At 36.4% G+C, this 27,265-nt stretch overlaps 3 protein-coding genes and 1 pseudogene across 3 annotated transcripts; 2 read left to right on the top strand and 2 right to left on the bottom strand.

The window, feature by feature from the left end:
• Window positions 1-9,143: 9,143 nt before the first annotated feature.
• LOC148870957 (secreted RxLR effector protein 161 pseudogene) lies at window positions 9,144-9,707 on the top strand (annotated as a pseudogene).
• A 1,346-nt stretch (window positions 9,708-11,053) lies between these two features.
• Window positions 11,054-12,382, bottom strand: LOC148870956 (thaumatin-like protein 1). Its single transcript, XM_088971900.1, has 2 exons — window positions 12,187-12,382; window positions 11,054-12,074 (listed from the first exon to the last, which is right to left on the bottom strand). Exons 1-2 carry the CDS (start codon window positions 12,230-12,232, stop codon window positions 11,404-11,406), a joined length of 717 nt encoding a protein of 238 aa, XP_088828026.1. The 5' UTR covers window positions 12,233-12,382; the 3' UTR covers window positions 11,054-11,403.
• A 7,209-nt stretch (window positions 12,383-19,591) lies between these two features.
• Window positions 19,592-20,616, bottom strand: LOC148870955 (thaumatin-like protein 1). The gene is made up of 2 exons (XM_088970352.1): window positions 20,512-20,616; window positions 19,592-20,402 (listed from the first exon to the last, which is right to left on the bottom strand). Exons 1-2 carry the CDS (start codon window positions 20,564-20,566, stop codon window positions 19,738-19,740), a joined length of 720 nt encoding a protein of 239 aa, XP_088826478.1. The 5' UTR covers window positions 20,567-20,616; the 3' UTR covers window positions 19,592-19,737.
• Window positions 20,617-23,695: 3,079 nt separating this feature from the next.
• On the top strand, window positions 23,696-25,478 carry LOC148870954 (expansin-A16-like). Its single transcript, XM_088970351.1, has 3 exons — window positions 23,696-24,073; window positions 24,161-24,479; window positions 24,976-25,478. Exons 1-3 carry the CDS (start codon window positions 23,860-23,862, stop codon window positions 25,283-25,285), a joined length of 843 nt encoding a protein of 280 aa, XP_088826477.1. The 5' UTR covers window positions 23,696-23,859; the 3' UTR covers window positions 25,286-25,478.
• Window positions 25,479-27,265: the final 1,787 nt, after the last annotated feature.

The following is a 27,265-nucleotide window of genomic DNA, read 5'->3' as shown; positions in this document are numbered from 1 at the left end:
GATCTTGAAAGAGGTTGCAGAACTCTAACCCTCTTAGCCTTTCACCATAAAATGGGAAATCTACTGATAAGATAGATATATAGATAGATAATTAGATAGGTAGGTAGAGAAGAGCTTTTCCTTCCTCCTGAAAAAAAGGAATTAAATAATATGGATCTCATGTAAATCTAAATACATTTTAATTTTTATTATTTAAATTAAAAAAATAAGTTGCATTTCATTACAATCTAAATCTAATTCAAGGAGGTGTTCCACAAAATAAGTGAATGACATGTATGTTTTATTCTGTTATGTATATTGGAAGAGGATTGTATTTTCTTTGTTGCTCGTATTTGATACACTTCTTTTGCCTTTTTGAAGGCATGAGAGAGAGAGAAAAGAAGAAGAAGAAGAAGAAGAAATTTTAATTACATTGTTGGGTGTCGAAGCAAATTCAATTCGACAATAAACAAGGCAATAATGCTTACGTGACCCAAGCCATTGGCAGTCGGCCAGTAGTGATTTTTGACCACACTCCGTGATTCTTACCTCGTTTCTAAGCTCAGATTTGCTTAGGGTTCTCAACGGGTCTGAATCAGCAATCGGAACCGGTCCAACATGAAATGTTGAGGACCTAGACCCGGACCCGACAGAGTTTGTTATTTTTGGATTTGGAACTGAACCGAGTTGTTCCCAAGACAATAGGGTCTGATCCAACAGATCCGATTATAATAAATAAAAAATAAATATTTATATTTAATATAATATAATATTCTATATATATTATATATTATATGTATAGTATATGTATATATAATTTATTTAATATATATATATATTGGGTTTGAATCAATTCAGGACTAGGTGGAACCAGCCCGATAGTAATTGGGACCCTATATAAGGACCCATAATCGATTCACCGGTTCCAGTTCCTAGAACCAGAACCTTCCCAATCGGTTCGGGTCCATCGGGTTGGATCCGATCCATTGACAGCCCTAGATTTCCTTCTCACAAAGTGTTTCTCAGACCAACCTCATAAAACTTGGAGTCACACATCTGGAACATCTTCATACTTATAAGTTATTATTCATGGGGAGATATTACTAAGAATGTGTTTAATTTTAATTGCAATGGAAATAAATTTGCACTGATGCAAAATCATGACAGTGCAAATATTTGAATATAATTTCTCATAATTTTTGGTTCAAATTTTAGTTTATTTTGTTTGATTGCAGTACAAATGAAGTAAACTAAGACATGAAACAAAATAAAGTAAAATCCAAAACAAAATTAAATAAAAATTTATATTTTTTACATTTGCACTCCCATGCTTTTATACTAATACAAATAAATTTGCCCTGCAACCAAACACAGCCTAATACACGGCTACAATGTGATGTGAGGCATGCTCCCTGAGGAACATATCTGAATTTCTCATTTCCATCCTCGAACCTTTCCCGTGCACTACATCCCCAAAGAGATATGCCAACGACAACGATCGTGCTGATGATCCGACTACCATCTTTCTCATTCTTTTTCATTGAAAGAGCCAAATCTGAAACCATCTCCAATTGCAGATTCTTGTTAATCTCCACCATTTGGCCTTGCAGCTTGACAAGTCTGTCCCTTGATTCTGAACTTTGGCAATCCAAATAGTAGATCACTTTATCAAATATGGACAACAACCAAGCACTTCTTCAAATTTGTCTTTTCCTTTTCCTCTTTGGCTGCGTTTGGTTACAATGCAATTTATTTGCACTAGTACAAATTCATGGAAATGCAAATAAAAAAAGGGAAAATTCCATATTAGTACCCTGTACTCTAGGTTTCGTACCACTTTGGTCCCCGAACTTTAAAACACGACTATTTAGTACCCGAATTTTCAAAATGTGCCAATCTAGTATCTGCCATTAACCAACAGTTAAGTACCATTTGAAATCAACCATCCAAACGTTGACAAAAATTGAACAGTCCCAAATCCTTGCCTCTTCTGTTCAAGAAAGTTGGGGTCAAGGATTTAAATAGAACATGCAAGGATTTGAGACTATTCATTTTTATCAACATATGGATGGTTGATAAAGAAAATTAGATGACACTCAAAGGACATTTGTGTCTTTTCAAATGTCACTTAATGGCTGGTTAACAATAGGTACTGGGTTAACACATTTTGAAAGTCTGGGTATTGAATTGTCACATTTTAAAGTTTAGGGACCAAAGTGGCACTAGGCCCAAAGTATATGGTACTAATAAGGAATTTTCCGTAAAAAATGCAAATTTTAATTTAATTTTATTTAGGGTTTTACTCTATTCTGCTTCATGTCTTAATTTATTTCATTTGTACTGTAATCGAACAAAATTAGTTAAAATTTTGATCAAAAATAGGTTATAATTTACACTCAAATCATTTGCAATGCCATGATTTTGCATCAGTGCAATTTTATTTGCATTGCAACGAAAAACAACCTTTTACTACTTAATTTCCATTTATTGCCACTTTGAAACTTAGCTTCAAGCTCAATTAATTCTTTTTCAAAACTTGGATACAAGTACAAATGTGGATATGTTTTGGAGATGCATGGATATGAATGAAAAACATAAAAACACTTGGATACACTAGGGAAGAAATATATACAAATTCTATAAACATATTAATAACCCTAAATTTAAGTTCAAATAGTCATAAATGATGTATTAATATATAAGAAATGTATATTTTAATGGTATACACGAAAAAATATATTACAACTAATATAAAAGGATGCATAGATATTATACAACTTTATTTATAATGTATCAATTAAGAATACAAGACACAAAATATACACATCCATTATATTTTAATTATTATATCGATTTTTTTATTTTACTATTTTTATTTTTTTTTAACATAACAAAAAAAGTCAACTAAATAGTTAAATTCTCAAATGTAAATTAAAACATCAATTAATAATTTATAAAAAATATATAATCTTAACTTAAAATATTTAAATTTATTAAAATTTCTAAGATACATATCCTGTGTAAATTTACAAATTTCAGTTATTAAATTTCTATTATTAATATTTTATTTGTATAATTTTTTTTGAGATTAAAAACCGTCCTTTCATATAAGGGTTTTATTATGATAAAGGAAAGACATGATACTATAAAAAATTTATAATTAATCAATCAACTGGGTTCATAAAAGTAATAACCAATTAAGTGTGTTTTCGTTGATTTTCACGGGGGGGGCTTTTATTGGTCAAATCCTTTCCGATATCCTCTCTTTTTGGTGGCATAATTTTTTTTTTTTATTTTTATAAATAGGAGTTTGATAGATTATTTATTCCATTAGTTTGATAGATTTCTTGTTGCGTTTAAGATTTAGGTGTTTATAAATTTGGTCTGAATGTTCTATTTTCAATAAATTGTCATAGGTTTAAGTGTCATATAAGTAATTTTCAATTCAATTTGTTCATAAAATATAATATTAAAGTCATTTTGTTAATAATGAATAATATTTTGATCATTTTTAATTTAACTTATTTATACTATTTAATATCCGATTGTAATCGAATTCAATTCAAATTAATGTTTTTGAACTGTTGTTGACCTAGACAGTTGGACCGTTCGGACAGGAAACGTTCAGGCGACCTTTCCTATATTACCCCAAACCCGGCATTTGGTTAAAAACCATTGAATTAGTCAATGAACTGTTGACCCGGATGGTTTGACCGATAAACCAATTGACTTGGAAAATGGTTTGTTGCTCAAATCTCAGATCTGTCTTTCTCGCGCGAGAAGGTGAGAGAGAGAGAGAGAGAGTGTGCGTGAGATTTGAGACTGAGAACGCCACCACTGTTGCCATTGTAGTTCACCATCGCCATCGTCGTTGCTGTCATTGTTGTCGCTACAAGCTTGCAAGTCCTCTTCCTCATCATTTTTCTTCTTCTAAACTTTCTCAGTTCAACCGACAGTTTTCTTTCAAGTTTCAATCTTATTTTCTCTTATATAGTATGCATCTTACCCAAACATTTCAATCTAATGGGAAATATGCTCAAACCGTTCGATCTATTTGACCTGGACGGTCGAACCGTTGACCTGAAAACTAGTGGCTAGAACGGTTCCATTTCCATGTCAGTTTTTAAAACCTTGATTCAAATCCACTAAATATTGTATATATATGGTCTAACTATAAACAAATCAAAATGGTTGGATTTATGTACTGACTCAGACCATCCAATGTGGATACAAAGAACATCTTCCCATGAGACTAAGACCCACGCTGTATGAGATATGTGGTGTGAGATCATGTTGGGAGGGTGTTGGAACATGTTTTGCTGGCAGGAGAGATCTAATACTCTATCATTGTTATTCAAATATTGTTGATTGTGTACTGGACCCGCTTTGACTTAATGGGCTGTTGCTACGTAGGTCTATTTAGGACTGTTCATAAGAAGGCCCAACCCGACCAAACCGACCAACCCGGACCGTTCCAACCCAAGTCGGTCGGGTTTTCATCAACACCGGTCGGTTTTGGGTTGTACAAATTCATAGACCGATGGTTCGGGTCGGTTTCAGTTTTCACACAAGAAAACTGAAACCGACCCGAACCATCGGTCTATGAATTTGTACAACCAAAAACCGACCGGTGTTGATGAAAACCCGACAAGAAAACCGAAACCGACCCGACTTAATTCCTACTTAACCAAGTTGTTCATAATCCTTTGTGTAGTGCATACACGTTGATATAATGTTTGAAATTCATGATTTCAGTTTTCGTGGGGAAACTAATCTCTAATCCCAGGTGCTTATCATTTATCAATTTGTCTTCTTTTTGTCGTCTTCACTTCTTGCGAAAATAAATTCTCAAACTGACAATCCAAACTTGCACCACGCAGGTACATGGGCCATGGTGGGCATGGATGAACTTAGAGCCGAAACCGACCCAAACCGACTTAACCCGACTCAAATTGACCAGGTCGGTTTTGCTTAACATTGGGTCGATTTCGATTTCCATCTTAGGTAACCCGACCAGGTTGGATCGGTTGAAAAAACCTCAATAAATCAACCCAATCGGACACGTGAACAGCCCTAGGTCTATTAATGTGAAAACTAATAATTCCATTAGCCATGACAATGCTAGCGATACAAATTCTTTGTGGGTGCTTTTATTCCATATCCGATCCATTTTTTGTTTTTGATAGGTGATATACGATCTTTTTTTTTTTTTTTGATAGGTGATATACTGATATCCGATCTAAATTCGATGATGATCTTCCAACTTCCAACGATGATCATATCTTAGATATTATATTGCTTGAACAATTCAGAGGGTGTTTGGGGGAAGAAGGCATTAATTTTACAACGCCCCCTATGATGTGGCAAATTGGAAAATGAAAAACAAACCACTTTCCTAAGCCATCTCTATTGCATCCAATATTTTGGTTTATAGTGCATTTCTAATGCATACAAGAGAACAAAATTTGTTGTTTTTGTTCTTGTGAACTTGTTGGACAGCTTACTAAGGTTGTGTTTGGCACCATTGTATTTTTATTTGAAAGTTTTGTGTTGATCAATATAATTAATGAGAAATATGTATTGTCACATCACATATGAAAGTTGTTTCGTTGCTTCATTGACATTTATAATTGAACGCAAATTTGATGTTTCAGGTAAAAATATCGATTAAATACATGTTAGGATATTTGGTGACTAAAGTCAATTTGACTTAGTCCATCTTAGTTGTTACTTCTGTTAATAATTTCATGGTTTGAAGGATTTTATCTTAGCTTAGATTCCTATAACAGATTGACCACGTCTTTAGGCTCTGTTTTTGCAATTCTGTTTTTGTAAGGCTTGTATAAAGTCACAGTATTTTTCATTCAATAAATGTGCTTTTGAGCTTCCAGTATTTTCTGTTTAAAGCTTGAGAGTATAACAATCTGATATCAGAGCCTGGTTGAGAGAAGTTAGGAACTGCAGTATCCTAACAAGAGATAAGAGTGAAACACTTGGTGAGAACGAGTGGAACACCTTGCGATGGCAACAGATAAATACGTCCAAGCTACTATTCCTCAGTTCGATGGTCACTATGACCATTGGGCTATGCGCATTGAGAATCTTCTCCGATCCAAACAGGATTGGCACTTGGTAGAATTAGGAATTCCTACAGTAGAAGATGGAGCTGTGCAAACGGAGGCACAAAAAGAAACAATGGAGACGATGCGACTCACGGACCTAAAGGTGAAAAATTATCTTTTTCAGGCTATTGATCGCACTATCATGGAGACAATCCTTGACAAAGGGAGTTCAAAGAACATATGGGACTCTATGAAACAAAAATACCAGGGGTCAACATGAGTCAAGAGAGCTCAATTGCAAGCTTTGAGAAGAGAATTTGAGGTGTTGCAGATGAAAGAAGGGGAGATGGTGGACGAATACTTTGCTCGGACACTGACTACTGTTAATAAGATGAAAGCTCATGGAGAAAAGATGAAGCAGATCATAATCATTGAGAAGATTTTGAGATCGATGACTTCCAGACTTGATTATGTGGTATGTTCGATAGAGGAGTCTAATGATTTGAGCAAACTTACCATAGATGAGCTTCAAAGTAGCTTACTTGTTCATGAACAAAGAATGAACAGTCATAATAGAGGTGATGAACAAGTTTTGAATGTCTCATATGAAGGAGGAAGAGGCATAGGCAGAGGTGGTCGAAGTGCATCTCGAGGTCGTGGAAGAGGTCGAGGCAGATAGGGATTTAACAAAGCTTTTGTGGAGTGCTACAAGTGCCACAACCTAGGACACTTCCAATACGAATGTCCTAATTGGGAAAAAGGAGCTTATTATGCCGAGTTAGATGAAGAAATGTTGCTGATGGCTCAAATGGATCTTCACAACTCTAAGACAGGAACGATATGGTTCTTGGACTCTGGTTGTAGCAACCATATGACTGGAGATAGGCAGTGGTTTCTCCATCTAGATGAGTCTTTTAGGCAGGTTGTGAAACTCGACAATAACACCAAAATGGCAGTAATGGGGAAGGGAAGCATCAAGATGCGAGTCAATGGCACAAGTCAGGTAATTACTGAAGTATTTTATTGTCCTGAGCTTAAAAATAATCTTCTTAGTATTGGTCAGCTACAGGAACGCAATCTAGCTATTCTAATACAACATGGAGAATGCAAGATTTATCATCATGAACGAGGGTTGATTATGCAGACTCAAATGTCTGCTAATCAGATGTTTATTTTTCTTGCTGAAATTGGAACACAAGTAGACCAAGCTCAAGTTCCTATCCCTGCATGCTTTAAGATCACATCTGAAGATCAAACTGACTTGTGGCACCGTAGATTTGGGCACTTAAATTTCAAGGGCTTAAGAACCCTATCCTACAAGTAGATGGTGACGGGCATGCCTCCGCTCAATAGTTCATCTACAGTATGCACAGTATGTATGATAGGCAAGCAACAACGAGAAACCATTCCTACAAGGAGTTTGTGGAGAGTTACAAAGAAGTTGCAACTCGTACATGCCGATATCTATGGTCCCATCACACCTGAATCAAATAGCCATAAAAGGTACATACTCACATTTATTGATGATTATAGCAGAAAGCTATAGACTTATTTTTTGAATCTCAAGTCAGAAGCATTTATTGTATTCAAAAAATTCAAGAGTCTAGTAGAAAAAGAAACTGAAAATGTTATATGTTGTCTTCGAATTGACCGGGGTGGAGAGTTCACCTCACTTGAATTCAATGAGTATTGCAGCTCAAATGGTATTGCTAGACAACTCACCGTAGCCTACACCCCACAACAAAATGGAGTCGCAGAATGGAAGAACCGGATGATCATGAACATGGTACGATGCATGTTGACGGAGAAGCTCGTCCCTAAAGAATTCAGGCCGGAAACTATCAATTGGGTTGTTCACTTGCTCAACCGATGTCCTACTCTTGCTGTAAAAGATAAGGCACCAGAGGAAGCATGGTCTGGCTTCGAACCTTCAGTGGCACACTTTAAGGTGTTTGGATGCATTGGACATGTGCATATCCCCGACAACAATAGACAGAAGCTTGATGATAAAAGTCTCTAGTCTGTCTTCTTAGGCTTAAGCCAGGAATCTAAAGCCTATAGGATGTATGATCCTATGTCAAAGAAGATAATTATAAAGCAGAGATGTGGTGTTTGAAGAGGACAAGAAGTGGGAATGGAGTAAAACAACTAAAGGAGCTAGCTGTGCGGATCTTGAATGGGGAGATGAAGATGGGTCACAAGAGCATGATGCAGAACACGTACATGAAGAAGAAGAGCAGGTTGTTGATGGTGCTATTGGGTCTGGTTCGTCATCAAATGAAGAAGTTGAAAACAACCCTTCAAGTCCAGTTCAAGGGAGGGTTAGAAGGGCACCAACGTGGATGGAAGATTATGTAAGTGGTGAGGGATTATCTGAAGAAGAAGAAGAAAATAATTTCATGATGCTTACTGCCTCTAGTGATCCTGTGTCTTTCGAAGATACTGTCAATAGCCAGAAGTGGAGAGAGGCAATGGACTTGGAAATCAAAGCCATTGAGAAAATGGAACTTGGGAATTGACTACACTTCCAGTTGGAGCAAAAAAAAAAGGGAGTAAAATGTGTATTTAAGACCAAGATAAACGGGAATTGGGAAGTAGACAAATACAAAGCAAGGCTCGTGGCCAAGGGATACTCACAGCAGTTTGGGATCGACTACACCGAAGTTTTTGCACCTATAGTTCGTTGGGATACCATTCGAATGATTCTAGCCCTTGCTGTTTGCAGAGGTTGGAATGTGTACCAACTCGATGTGAAGAGCGCTTTCTTGCATGGGGACTTGAATGAATCAGTATTTATTGGGCAACCTCAAGGCTATGAAGTAAAGGGAGAAGAAGACAAGGTTTATAGACTCAAGAAGGCCTTATATGGACTCAAACAAGCTCCTCGAGCTTGGTACATCAAAATTGAATCCTATTTCACGAAAGAAGGTTTCGAAAGGAGCCCACATGAACATATCTTATTTACAAAGGCAAAAGGAGGGAAATTGCTTATAGTAAGTGTGTATGTTGATGATCTTATCTTCACAGGGAATGATGAAATAATGTTTGAAAAGTTCAAGAATTCTATGAAACAAGAGTTCGACATGTCTGATCTTTGTTAAAATGAAATACTTTCTCGGTGTGGAGGTGGTGCAAGATAGTGAAGGAATTTTTATCAACCAAAAGAAATATGCTAATGAAGTGCTCGAAAGATTTGGCGTGGAAAATAGTAATCTAGTAAAAAACCCAATTGTTCCAGGTTTTAAACTTGTAAAGGATGAAGGTGGCACTGGTGTTGATGCAACTACTTACAAACAAATGGTGGGTAATCTCATGTATATGACTGCCACTAGACCCGACTTAGCTTATGTGGTGAGCTTAATCAGTAGATTTATGGAGAGGCCAACTGAGTTGCATCAACAAGTTGTGAAGAGGGTTCTGCGTTACTTAAATGGAACTACTGAGTTGGGAATTTTCTACAAAAGAGGTGGAGAAGAGAAGCTGGTGCTCTACTTAGATAGCGATTATGCTGGAGATGTTGAAGACCGAAATAGTACATCAGGGTATGTGTTCTTGCTCAGTTCAGGTGCAGTAACATGGTCCTCGAAGAAACAACCAGTGGTCACTCTCTCCACCACTGAAGTTGAGTTCATAGCAGTTGCTTCTTGCGCATGCCAAAGTGTGTGAATGCGTAGGATTCTTGAAAAAGTTGGCCATAAACAAAGTAAGTGCACTGATGTTTTCTGTGACAATAGCTCTTCGATTAAATTATCAAAGAATCCGGTTATGCATGGCAGGAGCAAACACATTGAAGTTAGATTTCATTTTCTTCGAGATTTAACAAAGGATGGGGTTGTTAAGTTGGAGCATTGTGGTTCGAAAGATCAGTTGGCAGATATTATGACTAAGCCTTTGAGTCACGAGGTGTTCATAAGATTGAGAGAGCTGCTTGGAGTATGCTTGGCACCAAAGGTAAATTGACTGCAAATTGCAGGTCAGTTTAAGGGAGGGTTTGTTAGGATATTTGATGACTAAAGTCAATTTGACTTAGTCCATCTTAATTGTTACTTCCGTTAATAATTTCCTAGTTTGAAGGATTTTATTTTAGCTTAGATTCTGGTAACAGATTGACCACGTCTTTAGGTTCTGTTTTTGTAAGGCTTGTATAAAGTCACAGTATCTTTCATTAAATAAATATGCTTTTGAGCTTCTAGTTATCTGTATTTTTTGTTTAAATCTTGAGAGTACAACAATACAAATTTGTATTAATTTGTATTGTTCAATTAAAACAGCAATTGTACCAAATACAACCTAGTTAAATGTGAGACTTGGTCTAACTATTATCACTATTGAATGGCAAAACAAAAAGTGGCAATCCCGTGAACCCATGCAACATGCATGAGTGGGTAAGCACATGACAAACTATTAAAGTGTGGGTCCTATGGAAACATAACTTTCCTTGTTAAGTTTTTGTTGGCACTTATTTTGGAAAGTTTTACCCATATGTGAGGTGGGTAAGTTCATTACCCATGGGGAGGGGGTAAATCGACCAAATTGTGTGGAATTAAAATGTCCCTACCAGAACAAAAAAAAAATAATAATAGAATAAAATCCTTCAAGAAATTCACACGTTTACTTATCTCGCAAAAGAAGATAAATAAATGTAGGTAAAATTTTTCGAAGTAACACTTAACCAGAAGGGATAAATTACAAGTAAAACAACAATGAATGGTATGCAAAATTAGCTCGTTTGTTCTAAGTTGTACACAGATTACTGGACTAGGAAACCTTGAGAAATCCGATTTATGTAAAAATTAGCCTTTTCCTCTATAGGACGGAATCTAATTGCTTGAGAATAATGAAACTCAGAAATCTTCAAGACACAAAATGCTTAACCATGTTAAATCTTGTGGGTTGTTTTGTTTTATTTTTTATTTTTTTGTTTCCACTCTTTTCTTTTGTTTATTTTGATTTCTGTTACAACAGCTTACTAAAAATGAGAGCCCACTCATCGATGCATCACTCCATATTAATAAATAAAAGTTCTTAGGTGGGTTCCATTCTCCTAACTCATCACCAACTTCACAATACAACCAAGACCAGGTTATGGTTGCTTAGTTTACATCATATTCACAGTGAACTCTACTACATTTATGTCACCGACTCATTGATTCATCTAGGCCAACTAAGGGACCTTAAATAAGCAAAAAAGAGGATCATTCATGAAAACCTAAATCTTGGCTAAAGGACCGATTTCAACCTGAGTATCAATTCTTTGATTTAATCGTACACCCTCTTTGCCTTTATATAATTAATCAATTGTCTAATTAATTCAAGCTTCAGTGAAAATGTGAAAAGGAAAAAAAAGGTTACAAAGCTTCTATCACGGACAGAAGGTGATGAGGTAGTTGGAACTGGTGCACGTAAATGTGCTTGTTTTATCGTCATACGCATAGCTATAAGCTTGTGGACACAGGTTTTTGAAGACCATGGAGTAGTTCGTCGGAGGGCATGTCGACGGCAAGCCAAATGAGCCGGTGCAGCAATACTTGGGATCGTTAAATGCGTCGCAAGCGCTCCTACAAGCGATCGTTCCCCCATCTGATCCTCTGACCCTCAACTCCGGTGGACAGACAGAGTTCATGTTAGCTGGGCAGCTCGTCGTATTGCAACCTGACATGCCCTGCGGGGTGATGGAGATGGGTAGGTTGTAGCCGTCGACGAGACTAACGTCGTAGAAATCCTTCCCTCCGTTTGTTGCTAAGGTGAATTCCACTAGGCTGGCCGGTGGAATTGCTCCGGCTCCGTTGCATGCAACCTGGCCGGAGGCACAGTCTCCAGTCCCACACCTGAACTTCCCGGCAGAGTCTGTGGAGCAAAGTGTTCGACCCCAGAACCGGCCGGACCATGGCGCTGGGATGTCTAGAGATGCTGATGCGCCGGTTGCAAGCTCGAATCCAGTCGAGGGAGCTGATGGTCCTGAGCCCGCCAATGTGCCCGGCCAGACGGTGTATGGGCACTTGTTTGTGAAGGTAAATGTGGCTGAGTATGAACCTGCAATCAAACGACACGAACAGATTTTCTATCGTCAATTTAACATCACCAATACTGAAAAGTAAAAACTACGACTCTACTTCTTGAATCAAAAAGTTGTGAGATCACAAACCAGAGACAAGGAGAGAGAGAAAAAAGACGACAAGTGTTGTTTCCATATCGCCACAGTTGGTTTGGATGATTATCCTTGTTCATCAAAAGTCAGAACTGGAGGGGCTTTATATAGGTCTCAACGCTAATGAACTTCAAATTCTGTGCAGGAGAGGGATGCAGAGAAACTTTGTTTAATAAAGCTGTGTTTTGGTTTGAAGGAAAAAGTAAAGGAAAGGAAAGAAAAAGGTAACATAGAAGGTTAATAAATAAAGGTTTTTCTATCTTTCCCTTCCTCTCCCTACTTTTTCCTTTAAATCAAACATAACCTAAATAAAATGTTGGCGTTTTATATTTTTTTATTACATTGATCAGTACACAGAAAGATGCTCATTTTTGTTACAACTTACAACTACTCTATTTGTTTTAGCTGAAGGGCCAGCTTAACTAACTGTGGATTCTTACAATATCAAGGTTGTGTTGAGAGAAAACTCTACATATTGGGTAACGGAAAATTTTGGTCCGGCTTTCAATTGAGACTAGTGTAAATTTCCAATTTCCAATTTCATTATATATATATATATATATATATATATATATATATATATATATATATATAACACAAAATGTAAGGTTTTATACTGTTTATATATTTTTATTTATATTCTTTCCAAACTAAGCCAAAATAATATTTAAAATTTCTGTAAAAGTGAAGCTCAGCAATTGGGGATTTGTTTTTTGCGTGGAGGCATAGAGCGGATAAGTGTATAAAAATATAAATATATGCACAAATTCTTTTAAACCTGATCAACATGTGCAAACTTGAGCCCAGTCCGAGTTGTTTTGGTAAAGTTCAGTTTGGGCTTGGTTGATAAACTTGAATTTGAGCTCAGGTTGGGGAATTGGGATTAGGTCCTCAGAAAAGCATTTTCACACTGTCTTCGTTGCAGCTGTGCATTGGGAGTATCTTCCTATGAATAAAAGAACAGTTGTAATGGGCTGTGAGGACGATTTTGTAAGGACCAAATCTGAATTCTGGGTTGAGTCAGTCCTGAGCCCAAAGTTTGCACCTTTAAGGTTGGGCCTGGGTTGACTTTCAACCCCATCCAATTCACAAATTACACCCCTATATTAAACAATGTAAACGGTTTTGTTTTCTAAAATAAAAACAACTGATCAATTTCCAGGTCAATAAAAACAATACATTTTGATGACATTGTAGGAGGGTTTACGACTGTATCTGTTGACCCTCAGGTTGATGGTTGAGGTTGATTAGAGCTGTAAGGTTAGGTACATCAGGCTCTGGGTTAGGGTTCAGACCATTGAAAATTTGACAAATTTTCATCCCAATAATCAAACCAGGGCTGAGGCGGAAGTTCTCTCTTGAATGGTGTGTTAACGTAGACATAAAGTTGGAAAGAAGTTGGGTTTGTTCTTTTTGGGTGGTGATCAGATGAATGAATCGGGGAAATATTTGGTTGAAAAGCAAAGTGAGGACAAATACATAAGACGAAGGCGTGGAGATTCACTATTACGATGGACTCTCTAATTGAGGAAACTTGTGGACATTTATGTGAATAAGGTGGTTCAAGCAGGGGTGGAGCCTCAAAATGCATTCGAGGTATCCCCCGGCTTGAGTAGGTTTTCCTGCTAGGTGGTGTTGGGGTTTTAGGGGGAGTAGTTCGGATCTCCTGACCACAGTACTTTGCTGATTATGTTCACCTGGTCGTACATCTTTACATTGCCAATATTCCTGATGCATGGCTAGATGAGCGTGACTAACAATGTGTTGTAATTAGCAAATCCGGATTCTTTTTAGGGAGGTTTTGGTTTGAGTGAATTTGGGGTTGGGTCGAGTCAGTCTTTTTATGGGCTGTTTGTAAGTTGTTGGCCTATTTTTGTTGGGCTGGTCCCTCTTGTATTCCCTTATCTTATCTTTTTTATTTAATTAATTTTTTATTATAAAAAATTAGTTAATAGATTTATTAAAATATACAAATTATGTTTTAATATCTAATGATTTTTTTTTGGTAATAACATCTAATCATCTATAGAATATTTGAAGTTAGGTCAACCACTCAGCCCCGCCAGTGTTGGTAGAAAGTCATTTCCAATCTAATACTGAATAAAAAAAGTTCTAAAAACAATACTAATTAGTTATCACTTATGACCCATCATCAATTGGGATCAAATTTGCACTCAAAAGTTTCCATTTACTTTTACATGATGATACTGAAATTGAACTATAATTCCTCCCAATTTTTTTGTTTCTTGCCTATCGAATAGCCATTTCTTCTGGTGACATGTTCTATGTAAAAGATGATTTGCTGCTTGGCTTAATTATTGTCTAAGCACATGCTTTAAATTTATTATCTACACAATTTATAAGATTAAAAAATGTATCAAAAGTAATTGTTCTGTTCATAAACCATTCAAATTTTGTCATCAAGTTGTTTTATAGAATAAACAATTTGACTTGATATTAAGACAAACTTTAGCTTTAGCTATAAATAAACCAAGCCTCAGACTCTCTTGTATGATGCAATTCAAATTAAATGAATCCGGATTTGCTCCTTACAGAGTGCGCTTCACACCAATCTTACAGTGTTTTCAACCATACACAGAACATTTTTCGTGCTCAATTTTATCATTTATGGAAATATGTTTCTAATGCAACTATGGATGGCTGAAATGTATGGTGAGGTTGGTGTAAGTAGGGGTGTCAATTGGACTGGATTTAGTCCAATCCGAGCCAGTTCAATGTAGGTCCTTTATAAATGGACCAAGTCCAATCCAATCCAATGAATATTTTGGATCAGTCCAATTCAATGAATGGACCATTCAGTCTGTTCAAATTTGTTTTGATTTAGATTGGTTTTAACCTAAACCCAGTCCATTGACATCTATATTCTTATCTTACACCAATGGACCGGATATTGGTTTAATCCAACCAAATCCAATATAAATCTATTAGGAAAGGATCAGGTCCAATCCAATCTAATAAACATTTTGAATTAAATTAGTCCAATCCAATATGTTTTGTTGGTCCATCCAATCCGTCCAAATTGATTTTGGACTGGGCGGGCTCAAATCCAAAATCGGTCCATTTACACCCTTTAAGTGTAAGATACGCCAATATTTTGAGGAACAAATTTGATTTTAGCTCAAATATCAAACTCACAAACCAACAATAAGATAGTGCTAAACATGCCTGAGCACCCAAGTTTTGAAGGATTAAGCTCTTTTCGGTCTGCACCCAAATTGTAAGAAAATGAAGGCTGGATTCGAATCCTCCGTAGCCGGAGGTTTGGGCCGGGCAACCTTATCCCAAATTATTAAAATATATATGAAACCAAGAAGTAGAAGAAAATGGAGTTTTTAATCTTCTGCAACCGACGAGGATCGATATATCTGATCTGCCATTGTGGTTGTAGATTATACAAACCAACTAAAGTTTGATGAATAATATTCTCTTATCGTTTGATAACGACTGAGGTAATGGTAATTAAACATCAATGCCTTATTTGTTTTGTTTTGGGAATTAGTACTTGGTCGTAGGGGTGATCATTTCATTCCATTCCAATCCGGCTGTGCAGAATAAGGCCCAATCAGACCCGGGCCCATATACACTTGGGTTCGGGCTTATGTTTCAGGCTTGGCACCCTGGGCTGAGCCGTGCCTAGGCCTTGGCTGTAACCCTTGTCATAAGTGCAAAGCCCGGCCCAGCTTAGTCCATGATCATTTGACTCATATTTCACAGTCCTCAAATCTTTCAACTAGACTTGTTCATGGGCCAGGCCGGGCCGGGTTCGGGCTAGGCTTTCACTCTGTATTAACAGATTTTTCTAAGGCCCGAGCCTGAAATTTATCCCATGTTGTTACTACTGCTGAAGTGGCTGAATAGAGAGAGAGAGAGAGATTATAAAGAAAAAAATACAAAGTGTATATATTAAATTATAAATATATATATATTAATAAATATTATATTATTTATATATTTTATATAATATATAAATTACATATTATGTATTTTATAAAATATATAATGTTGAGTCGGGTCAGACCGAGCTCGGGCTGGGTTTTTTTTGACAAATCTCGAACCCAACCTGTAACACAGTCGGGCTTACTTTGTTAGGCCCGAGGTCAGGCCCACGGGCCTAATTACATAACCAAGCCCGACTGAAGTGCGGGCCAGGCCATCAGGCTACCCGGCCCATGAACAGGTCTACTTTCAACTAGTCCTCCAGAAAAAAATGTGGTGATGTTAATGAGTCACATTCTAGCACTGATCTAGATCAAATTCAAGTTGCTCTAATCCAAACCCACCCCGATCCAACTATAAAGGAAATGGGATACTGATCCAATCCGATTCATCTCATAAATAGTGTACCTATATTTAACCAAGGCTAGTATTTGCAAATGTTACGTTTCAAAGTTAGCATGTCATTGGGTCGGGTTTGGTGAGTGACCTCAATCCAAATCCTATCCAAAACTGGGTCAAGATTGATCCGACCCTAACCCTTATTAACTCCTTGCCAAATGAAGATCAGAGAGGCTCGGGCTGTGTTTGCATGTCTTTGGAAAATTATAATTCTAATCAATGTTGTGATTCTAAGGGTTACTTTGAACTTTGGATGGGTTTTACATTGAAACTATAAGAGATTGTCCACTAAATCAACATCTTCAGATCATTGTGGACCATTTTATCTTTACAATAACTATACCACCATTTTAAAAGCTCTATAATCCATCTAAGTTCAAAAGGTAAACTATATAGTTTATATCATTTGATCACTAGTCGGGACCGTGCGATGCATAAGTTTTGTTAAGTGAAATTAAACCCGAAGGAGCCCATAAAATTAAAGAAATATAGATGAATAAGGGTCATGCTGATCTTGATCCACCCAACTAAAGGGTGGCTCAATTGGTATGACCGCTGGCTTTTTCTAGCAAAGACTTCGGATTGGATCCCACTACCAACAGTTTTGGGGTCATAGGTGTGGGGAATGGACTAATGGGCTACCCACCATTGTGTAGTCCAATTAATTTTAAATTTTCAACTCATATTAGTTATTTTTAAATGGAATTTAAGCATATTTTAATTTTTAATTCATGAACTATTAATTTTTTATTAGCTTCTTAATTTTTAATAAGTTTTAGATAAAGTCTTGGTTTAATACATATTATTAATTTTAGTATTAATCAATTAAATGGAAATTGAATAAGAGTAAAATTCTCTCTCTCCTCTCTTTCCCCTAACAAACACATGGGAGGATGATACTCTTAGCATTCAAATTGCAGGAATGCCAACAATTGGTGGGACTAACTCATGATTGGTTATTTCTGTAATATAGCATGGAATAAAAAATAAAAGACTTCAAGAAAAGGAGAAAAAAAAAGCATACCCTAACTCCTTTGTTTTAATGTGTGTGAGTATCTAGATTTCTAGTTGGGGCATGTGTGATGCATGGTCTTTGTCAAACGAAATTGAAACAAAAAGAGCACCCTATGCCCAACCCAAGCATTATGTTTGGGTGATTTAACAATCTATAATATTTCTCTATTAACTAAGTTTAAACTTTTATTTGATTGCAGGTTGGGCTGGCCCTGAAATTTGTGGGCCTAGCAAAGAAAAAGAGAAAAGAGAGTAGATAAATTTTTCTTGAAGCAAAGTGGTTTGGTTTATTATTCATTTTCTCAAAGAAAAAGAGAAAAAAAAACAGTAAATAAATTTTAGGCAATTTAATGGAGTAATTTAGAGTAGAGAGAATTAGTGGATGAGTTAATTGGAGAGAAAGTTAATGGCATGATTAATGAGGAGAGATAATAAAGAGTTAATAATAAGAGAAAAGAGAGTTAATGGTGAGTTAATGAGGAGAGATGGAAGTCTTAAAATGATTGGCTACTTAAGTTATTCCATGGTTTTCAAAACCGGATTGGATTGGATGGTCAGACCAGAAAAACTAGGAACTGGTCACCTAACCAGTTCCATTTTTCCCCAAAACCATTTTTACCCCCCAAAATCGTTGATTTTGGTTAGCAAACTGCTGAACCGGCCAGTTAACCGTTTGAACCATTTGAATGGTTTTGACCGTTTTTCAAAATTTTTAATTTTTTTGTCAGAACAAACTGACCATCCGGGTTGAACGATCGGACTATTTGAACCGGTAATCAAACTCCTGACCGGTTTGGTTTTAAAAACCATGAGTTATTCTGTTTAATTTTAAAAATAAAAATTCAAAAAGACCACAAAATAAAGAAGGGGTGAGAGAGAAAGGAGAGGAATGATAACATGTCTTGTTTGTTTTAGTATAGGGGTGAGTAAATGGGTTGGTTCTAATGGAACTAACCTTGAACCAAGTTTTCCTTAAAATAAACCTTAAATGTTAAAATATTTTTGATGATGTAAAGATTTGAACCTAAGAACTCATACATGTTTATAAAGACTATGGTCTCACTTGACCATTGAGAAATTTAAGCAAATTGATAACTTTCCTCAATTTATTATTTGAATGTGTATAATAAGTAATGTAAAAGGTAATATTTACAAATTTAAATCATAGTGATATGTTTTGAATTGTTGGTGTTGTTGTTATTATTATTATTATTATTATTATTATTTTTTTTTTATTATTGAAAATCAAGTTTAAACATTTTATGATTGTGATTTCAAATTAATAATATATATTGATAGTAAGCATTATCAATGATACAATTTGTGATTATGCAATTATGTCAAATTTATAATTCTTAATGTTAAAAAAATAACATATAGTACTATATTAAATTCAATAACATAAATAATTATCTAATTTGATTCTTAATGTTATTCCATGGATAGACCATGGAACTAAACCACCAAGGCTAGAACTAACCCTAGAACCAACCTCTACAGGGTAAGTTTCAGGTTCTGTCTTGGACCGAACTGACCCATGCTCACCCTTATCCCAACACCTCTATTTTTCACCCTTTAATTAGGACTCGTCCATATCCCAAGAATTATTGGGATCTATAATCCTACCTTTTTCTCATCACCCATCTCATTACATCCCACAAACCAAACGAATATATTTCAGAACATTCCACATTTTCCCTGCTTGTCATCCCCAAACCAAACGAGCCTTAGAGTCCAAGTCAAAATCTAAGACGATGAGATCAATGGTCAAAGCGTAAAAGCTGAACTAAGCTCATTTCAAATTTCAAGTCAACAACCCTTTCAATTTCTCATATTGCAATTTGTATTATTAACCGTTAGCCAACTAAGCTACGTACCTTAATTAGGCAATTGGACAACGATGCATGCATGCATTATGTAATCCTGGCCGACCTGGACCTGGCGCTAAGGAACCAAGTCAAAGCCTGAGTATCTATCTATCTATCCACTGGTTTAATTTTTTACCTTCTATGTTGCTTATGGAGAGAGAAAATTTCAACCTTACTAATTAAATTAATTATCTGATTTATTCATATCTTTAATGGCATACAGCTCTACTGGCTTTGGTGTTCAGTGATAACTTTTAATTGAAAAATGTGAAGGAAAAGGATACAATTTTATTGATCTATATATTCTCCATCAAGGACAGAAGGTGATGAGGTAGTTGGAACCGGTGCATGTGAATGTGCTTGTTTTGTCATCATAGGCGTAGCTATAAGCTTGAGGACACTGGTTCTTGAAGAACATGGAATAGTTCGTCGGAGGGCAAGTCGACGGTGAGCCGTACGAGCCGGTGCAACAGTACTTTGGATCTTTGAATTTATCGCAAGCGCTCCTACAACCAATTACTTGGCCGTCTGGTGCCGTAAAGCTCAACTCCGATGGGCAGACTGAGTTAATGTTAGCTGGGCAGCTCACCGCACTGCAATCTGACCTGCCCTGTGGGGCGATGGAGACGGGCAAGTTGTAGCCATCTACGAGGCTAATGTCGTAGAAATCCTTCCCTCCGTTTGTTGCTAGCGTTAGTTCCACTAGGCTGGCCGGTGGAATTGCTCCCGCTCCATTGCATGCAACTTGGCCGGAGCCACAGTCTCCGGTTAGACACTTGAAGCTCCCGCTGTTTGTGGAACAGAATGTTCGACCCCAGAACCTCCCAGACCACGGAGGTGAGATAACGATGGATGATGATGCTCTGCTTACAAGCTCGAACCACGTCGAAGGAGCTGAACCCTGACCAGTCAATACGCCTGGCCAGACGGGGTATGGACAGTTGTTTTTGAAAGTAAATGTGGTTGATTGTGAGCCTGAAATCAACGAGATATGAATAGATTCCTTCGTTATTTAATTCCTACTGTAACTACGTATCTGGGAATGGAAAATAAAGAATTAAAAGGTTTAATTAGAACCACAAACCCGAGACGAGGAAAGATAGAAAAAGGAAAATGATGATCAGTCTTCTTGCTTCCATCTCTGCTTCTCTGGGTGTTTCGAATGAAATGAACTTCTCTGTTTGGAACTTCTATATAGAGGGCCTATTTATAGATTTCAATTCGCTGACAATTTAGGTTACGTAAGGATAATTAAGCTTCAGGTTGTCTGTGCTTTTAATTTAAAGCCCAAAAGCACGTACAAAGCCATATTTTTAGGCATAGCTTTGTGCTCTGGGGCTTTCTAAAAGCAACTCTAACCCAACGGTCAAAATACTTCTTGATCACTCATTTTTGTTTCTCACAGCCCAGAGCTATAATAAATGCCTATTCAAACGGAGCCTTACTTATTATCAGAGAACAATCAACTTTGATGAATTTAGTAGAAAATAGAAAGAGCTTATCTATGATCTGTATGAGCAATTAAGACATTAGGTTTTTTTATCTTGTCTATTTTCCACACTAATATGCATGATACATTGGATTCTATGCAACAATTGGCTTTGGATAATAAGGAAAGAAATCAAAATGCTAGGGGGATATTTTTTTTAATGGCTAGAGTGGCTGAATTGAATGGCTTATTGAAGAGACTTTAAAGAGTTCATAACCAACTTATTCACTAAGACATATGCCATGCGTTCAGCTCAAACCTTTTCATGCATTTGTTATAAAACGGCCCCTAGAAGATTATGAGAGATCCAATTGCTTCAAATGTAATCCCTACAAAGAAGAACAGCAATAAAGAGCAATAAAAACAGAAAAGTAATAAAACAAAAGACAAAGTGAGATCGAATAGTCCGGCTTCCCCTTTTCTCTACCAAAAAAGAACACTTTGCCAAAATCCAATAACATTTTGGCCAAGAATCACTTCCAAAGACACATAGCAAGAAACTATTCACTTGTGTAATTGCTTGGTGGCCGGGTGGGGTAGTAGAAGACATACAGATTGCCTAGCTAGCTACCATCTCACTATTTTTGGGAATTACAGATAATTTTTCTCTCACATTTATGTTTGTTGGACTGTTGCTTTTTTTTTTTTTTTTTTACAACTAAAAAGATCAGATGCATGCATGTCAAGGGAAGTGTGAATTCCTTCCTTTGTCTGTTTTTCATTTATTACCAATAAAAAAAGACAAAAATGGTTAATTAAGAGCTTTGACCCTTACATACTAAAATAGTATATGCATCAATGCATGCAAATTGTAGCCCTGAAATCATATGCTTTGGGTAATAGTTAATCTTCTCAATTCTTTTTCTTACGTGGCTTACACCACACATATGGAGTACCGTGTGTCTGGGACTAGAGGTGTCAATTGGACTGAATTTAGTCCAACATGATCCAGTCCAATGTGAGTCTACTTACAAATGGGCTACATCTAATCAATTCCTAATCCAATACAAATTAAATCCAATCCAATCCATTAAAATGTAAATGGACTGGACTGGATCCAATCCAAATCAGATGAAATATCAAGAATTATATAAAAAAACAGAACATATAAAAATTCCGAAGAAGAGTTTTTATAAAAGTATTTTTTTATGAGTATTTTTACAAAAATACTTTCATAGAAATGTTTTTATAAAGTATTTTTATAAAAGTATTTTTATAAAAGTATTTTCACAGAAGTGTTTTTGCAAAATTGCTTTTGTAAAAGTACTTTTCATAAAATTACTTTTATAAAAGTGATTTCATAAAAGTACTTTTGTGGAAGTGTTTTTGTAAAAGTACTTTTCATAAAATTACTTTTATAAAAATGCTTTTGTAAAAGTGTTTTCTTAAAATTGTATTTAAAAAAGTACTTTCATAAAAGTAATTTTATGTCGGCTCAGTTTTGAATAGTTTCAAATTGGATAAGGGTTTGGCCTCATGATTGGATTATTAGAAATTTGGTTTAGGTCCAATTCAGACTAATAATAATATGGACCAATTTATTTTGAATTGGCCCAACCCAATAATTATAATGGATCATCCAAATCTGATTTGGTTAGGTTTGGATTGGATTGGATCCAATTCAAAACTGGTCAATTGACTCCCCTATCTGGGACCCACCTGTAATATATGGCTTAGGAACCCATGGCTTGTATCCTAGCTAGCTAATTTGTTTGTTTTGTTCTCTAGCTTGGCATGTCAACATGATTTTGATTTGATTAGGTTATGTTTGAATTGGGGTGAAAAAGGAAATGAAGTGAAAATGAAGGACACGTTTGTTTTTTTTTTTTATTTTGAAAGGGAGAAATTTGGCCATTGACCAAGAAATCTATGTTTTTTTTTTCAGATTTACGTGGACATCAAAGAAAATTTATTTTCTTGGGTTTTACTTACCGAGTAAGTGATACCTATCTCCCGAGTGGGTCAATAACTTTCCCACATAGGGGAAAGTTGCCAATACTTGGATCGGACAAAAATGTCCCTTTTAATAATAGACTTATATGGATAAAATGGCCATTAGTTTATTTACTTGGGAAATAAAACAATATGGATAAATGCATTTATCCTGATAAGTGGAAAACACAAACACTTAACCAAATAAATGCATTTACCTAGATAAATAATTTACCGAAAAGTAAAAAGAGCCTAAGGCTGCGCCTGGAAACGATGCGAATATGTGTGAATGAAAATATGTAGAGTGTAAAACAGTTCATATAAATTGCAAAGTTGGGTTAGTTTTGCTTGGCAAATTTAACTTCTTACCAAGTAGACTTTTAGCAGTAATGGATGCAAACACTAATTCCAATAAAGCATATGCTTTTTTTTTTTATCAAAAGCCCACTTGAATGCAAATTTACTTATTTTTTATTGATGTACTTTTACATCTTATTATCAATGTAAATATGCATTGGTCTATCATTTGTCAATGCAAAAATGCAATATTGTCAAACACAGGCAAAAGTGAACCAAGTGCAAATTTATCTTGAACCAGGATTTACACTCCATTTGCATTGTTTCCAAACGTAGCTTAAAGGATTCATCACATTCTCCCCATTCCTATTTTGGGTTTTTGTTTGTTTATTTTCAGAATGCATGAACAATTGAATGGGAAGGTGAAGATGCTCTCAGCTCCACACAAACCTCAAATCTGTTTGGAGTTGGTTTCGGGTATGTAGAGGCAACAAGGGCTAAAAGCCGTTGTACCTCAATCGGCTTAATTTACTGTCATCCCCTTTTTCAGACTCAAAAATACAAATTAAGCAGGCAAAACAAACCGAACCCAAATTTGTATATCTCATAGCATATATATACATAACCACTACATCACACGCACACAAATTAAAATAAAGAGCTAGACAAATTGAAGTTCTTAACCTTCCACGCACCACCCTTCTCGCCTGCACCATGGCACCACCATCGCGCATCCTTCTGCCATTGGCGGTGCTTTTTGTTCTTGTTTTGCCTCATGTGCAGGCCAGATACATCGTCTACAACATAGAGAAAAAGCATGTCGTCCATGAGCCTCATCTCAAAGAATCTCGGCCCGAGTTCAAACCAGGGCCATGGAAATCAGCTCATGCTACCTTCTATGGAGGGGCTGATGCATCAGGAACAATGGGTAACCTTCTGTTTTACGATCAATCCAGACAAACAATAACCTTCTTTTTTCCATAGATCAACCTGCTGCTGGTTTATCTAATTTCAGGGGGAGCTTGTGGCTATGGTGATCTGCGCGCACAAGGCTATGGCGATCACACTGCGGCCTTGAGCACTGCTTTGTTCAAAGACGGATTTGCATGCGGTGCGTGTTATGAGGTCAAATGTGTCGACGACGACCAATGGTGCAAACCAGGGCAACCTTCGCTCTTCGTTACAGCTACAAACATTTGCCCACCCAACTACAATCTTCCCAGCGACAATGGAGGATGGTGCAACCCACCACGTGAACATTTTGATATCGCACAGCCTGCATTCCTTCTGATTGCTGAGTACAAATCTGGCATCATTCCCATTAAATATCGCAGGTTATATAACGACCATTCTCTGTCACTGATTCAAAAATTGTTTAGGATCCCTTTGGTTTGCGGCAATATTCGGATTCCAACTGTTTGGATGGACAGAATGTGAATCCATTTGTATTTCCGGTGGAATGACTTTCCCCCATTTGAGGAAATGGTCTTGGAATGAGAATCCATTTCATCCAATTCTGGTTCCGATTCTGATTCCAATTATAAACCAAACAGGTTCTTAATTTCCACATAATAAGGCCCCATTGGCTTTTCGGGAAAATTATTTACTTGGGTAAATCCTAAATGTACTTACCCAGTAAACACTGACGGGGTAAGTGCATTTATCCATGTTCTTTTTATTTCTTAGATAAATAGTAAAATGACCAGCAACTTTTTCTTTAAGAAATGAAAAATAGGTATCTTAATGGAACTAAAATCCTATAAACCAACTTAATTTCCCCCTCTCAAAATCCAGACCCTAAATGTAATTAACTGTAAGGTATTTTTGTAGGATTTCTTGCAAAAAAAAGGGAGGGATTCGATTCACAATATCAGGGAACCCATATTACAACAAGGTGTTGGTATGGAACGTTGGAGGTGCTGGGGACGTAAAGGAAGTATTGGTGAAGGGTGACAAAGTGGAATGGACGCCGATGAAACGAGACTGGGGCCAGAACTGGATAGCGGACGCCAACTTGGTGGGTCAGTCTCTGACCTTCCGAGTCATCGCAAGCGACGGACGGATATCCACTTCGTGGCACATTGCCCCACCGAGCTGGCAATTCGGCCAGACCTTCGAAGGAAAGAACTTTAAGTATTGAACCAGCTGGACGTACACACCACCTCAACCAGCTTATGCTTTTCCTTCCAAGCTAGCTCAGATTTGTCTCTAATCTAATGTTTGTTTTAGTTGTTAGATCGCAAAGCTTTTTGCGTCGTATATCTGTTTGTATATACGAGTTATTGATACAAAGTAGAAATCAATTTGTAATATAAGTTTTCTTAGAACAGAAACGAGACCGGAATCAGTCCTCACAAAATTGTGCTCAGCCCATTTTCAGTCATGGAACATCTCCATACTTGTATCCTTTTGTTCATGAGAGATGTTCTCAATGCACGGTTGAGAAGGGCTGTGAGAACGGTATGAGCACAATTTTACAAACAATAAATCCGATTTTAAAATGAAACCGGATTCAGTCCCCACAAAAATTAGTATATATAGATTTCTTTCCTTGCATACTTAAAATGGCTTAGTACTAGATAAGATGTCATTTTGGTGGTTTTATGATTTTATCTAAACTCCTACATGTCAAGATTTCATTTCAAGATATCTAAAATCCCCTTTTTTCTTGTAGAATGGGAAGGATATTATCTAGGGAAAATTCCCAATTAGTTCCATGTACTTTGGGCCTAATGCCACTTTGGTCCCCAGACTTTAAGTGGCGTTTGAAAAGACACAAATACCTTTCGAATGTCATCTAATTTTCTTTATCAACCATCCAAACGTTGATAAAAATTGAACAGTCCCAAATCCTTTGTCTCTTTTATTCAATAAAGTTAATTGGGGTCATCGGAATGCCCACTGAGACGTGACCCCAACTTTCTTAAATAGAAGATGTAAGGATTTAGGACTATTCAATTTTTGTCAATGTTTAGATGGTTGGTAAAGAGAATTAGATGACACACAAAGGGCATTTGTATTTTTTCAAATGTTGCTTAATGACTGGTGAATGACAAGTACTAGATTATCACGTTTTGAAAGTTTGGGTGCTAAATGTCACGTTTTAAAGTTTAGGGACCAAAGTGGCAGTAGGCCCAAAGTATATGACAGTAATTAGGAATTTTCCCTATTACCTAACATATCCTCTACTTGTGCTTGGTAGATACCAAAATGTTAGAGGTCATAAATAGGGCCCAGGTTGGGCTAACATGTGGATGAACAAGGAAGTGACAACTAGCTGAGCCAAGGATCGCCTCGTGTTTGGAGCTGAACAAGTCGAAGAATGATAAAATGGTGCACTCCCATTCGACCGGTAGGCTAATATGGTGGTACACGTTGTGAATCCCAAATAAGATAGGGAAACATATGAGTGCCTAGGGGTGCTCATGGTTCAGTTAATCGAACCGTGGGCTTATTTTTGAAATCGAATCGGGGTCATCGATTTTTGAAAAACTGGTAACCAAAATTGAGCCAAAGCCGATTGACTAACCGATTGATCGGTTTGGTTCATTGATTCATCATTTTTTTATTATTTGCAATATATATTATAAAAATATAAGAAAGCACTAGAAATATATATATATATTGATTTAACCAAATTGATTTAACCAAATTGGTTAAAGGTAGATCCAAATTTTATTTATATTTATATTTAGATTCAAATCTAATTTTATTTGTATATCATGAACAAAGTGTGATTGAAAATTACTTTTTGAAGCTTGAACTTTTGACTCTTTAATAAAAACATAATATTTAAAACCAATTTTAGGGGTGCAATTTTTGGATGAATTTGGGTGGGCCTGATTCAAGCCGTGGATCAATCCAGCCCTTAATTGCATGGGATAGGGAATTTTTTTTTTTTTTATATTTTTGGGGCTGAGTCTAACCCTAATCATTAGTTAACCCAAACTTAAACCTATTATACACGTACATGAAAATATATATATACACATACACACACAATATGCATATCAAATTTTAATGTAGACTGATTGACTAATCCAAACCCAAACCCAACTATGGCAGATTTAAGTGCAATCTGGGCTTAGATTTGCACCAGTGCAAATGAAATTCACACAGA

The sequence above is a fragment of the Nelumbo lutea genome, chromosome 2 (genome assembly GCF_056320005.1).
Source record: "Nelumbo lutea isolate HS-2025 chromosome 2, American lotus-T2T, whole genome shotgun sequence".
Lineage (NCBI taxonomy): Eukaryota > Viridiplantae > Streptophyta > Magnoliopsida > Proteales > Nelumbonaceae > Nelumbo > Nelumbo lutea.
The sequence above is the reverse complement of the archived record's forward strand: the minus strand, read 5'-3'. Positions and strand labels throughout refer to the sequence as shown.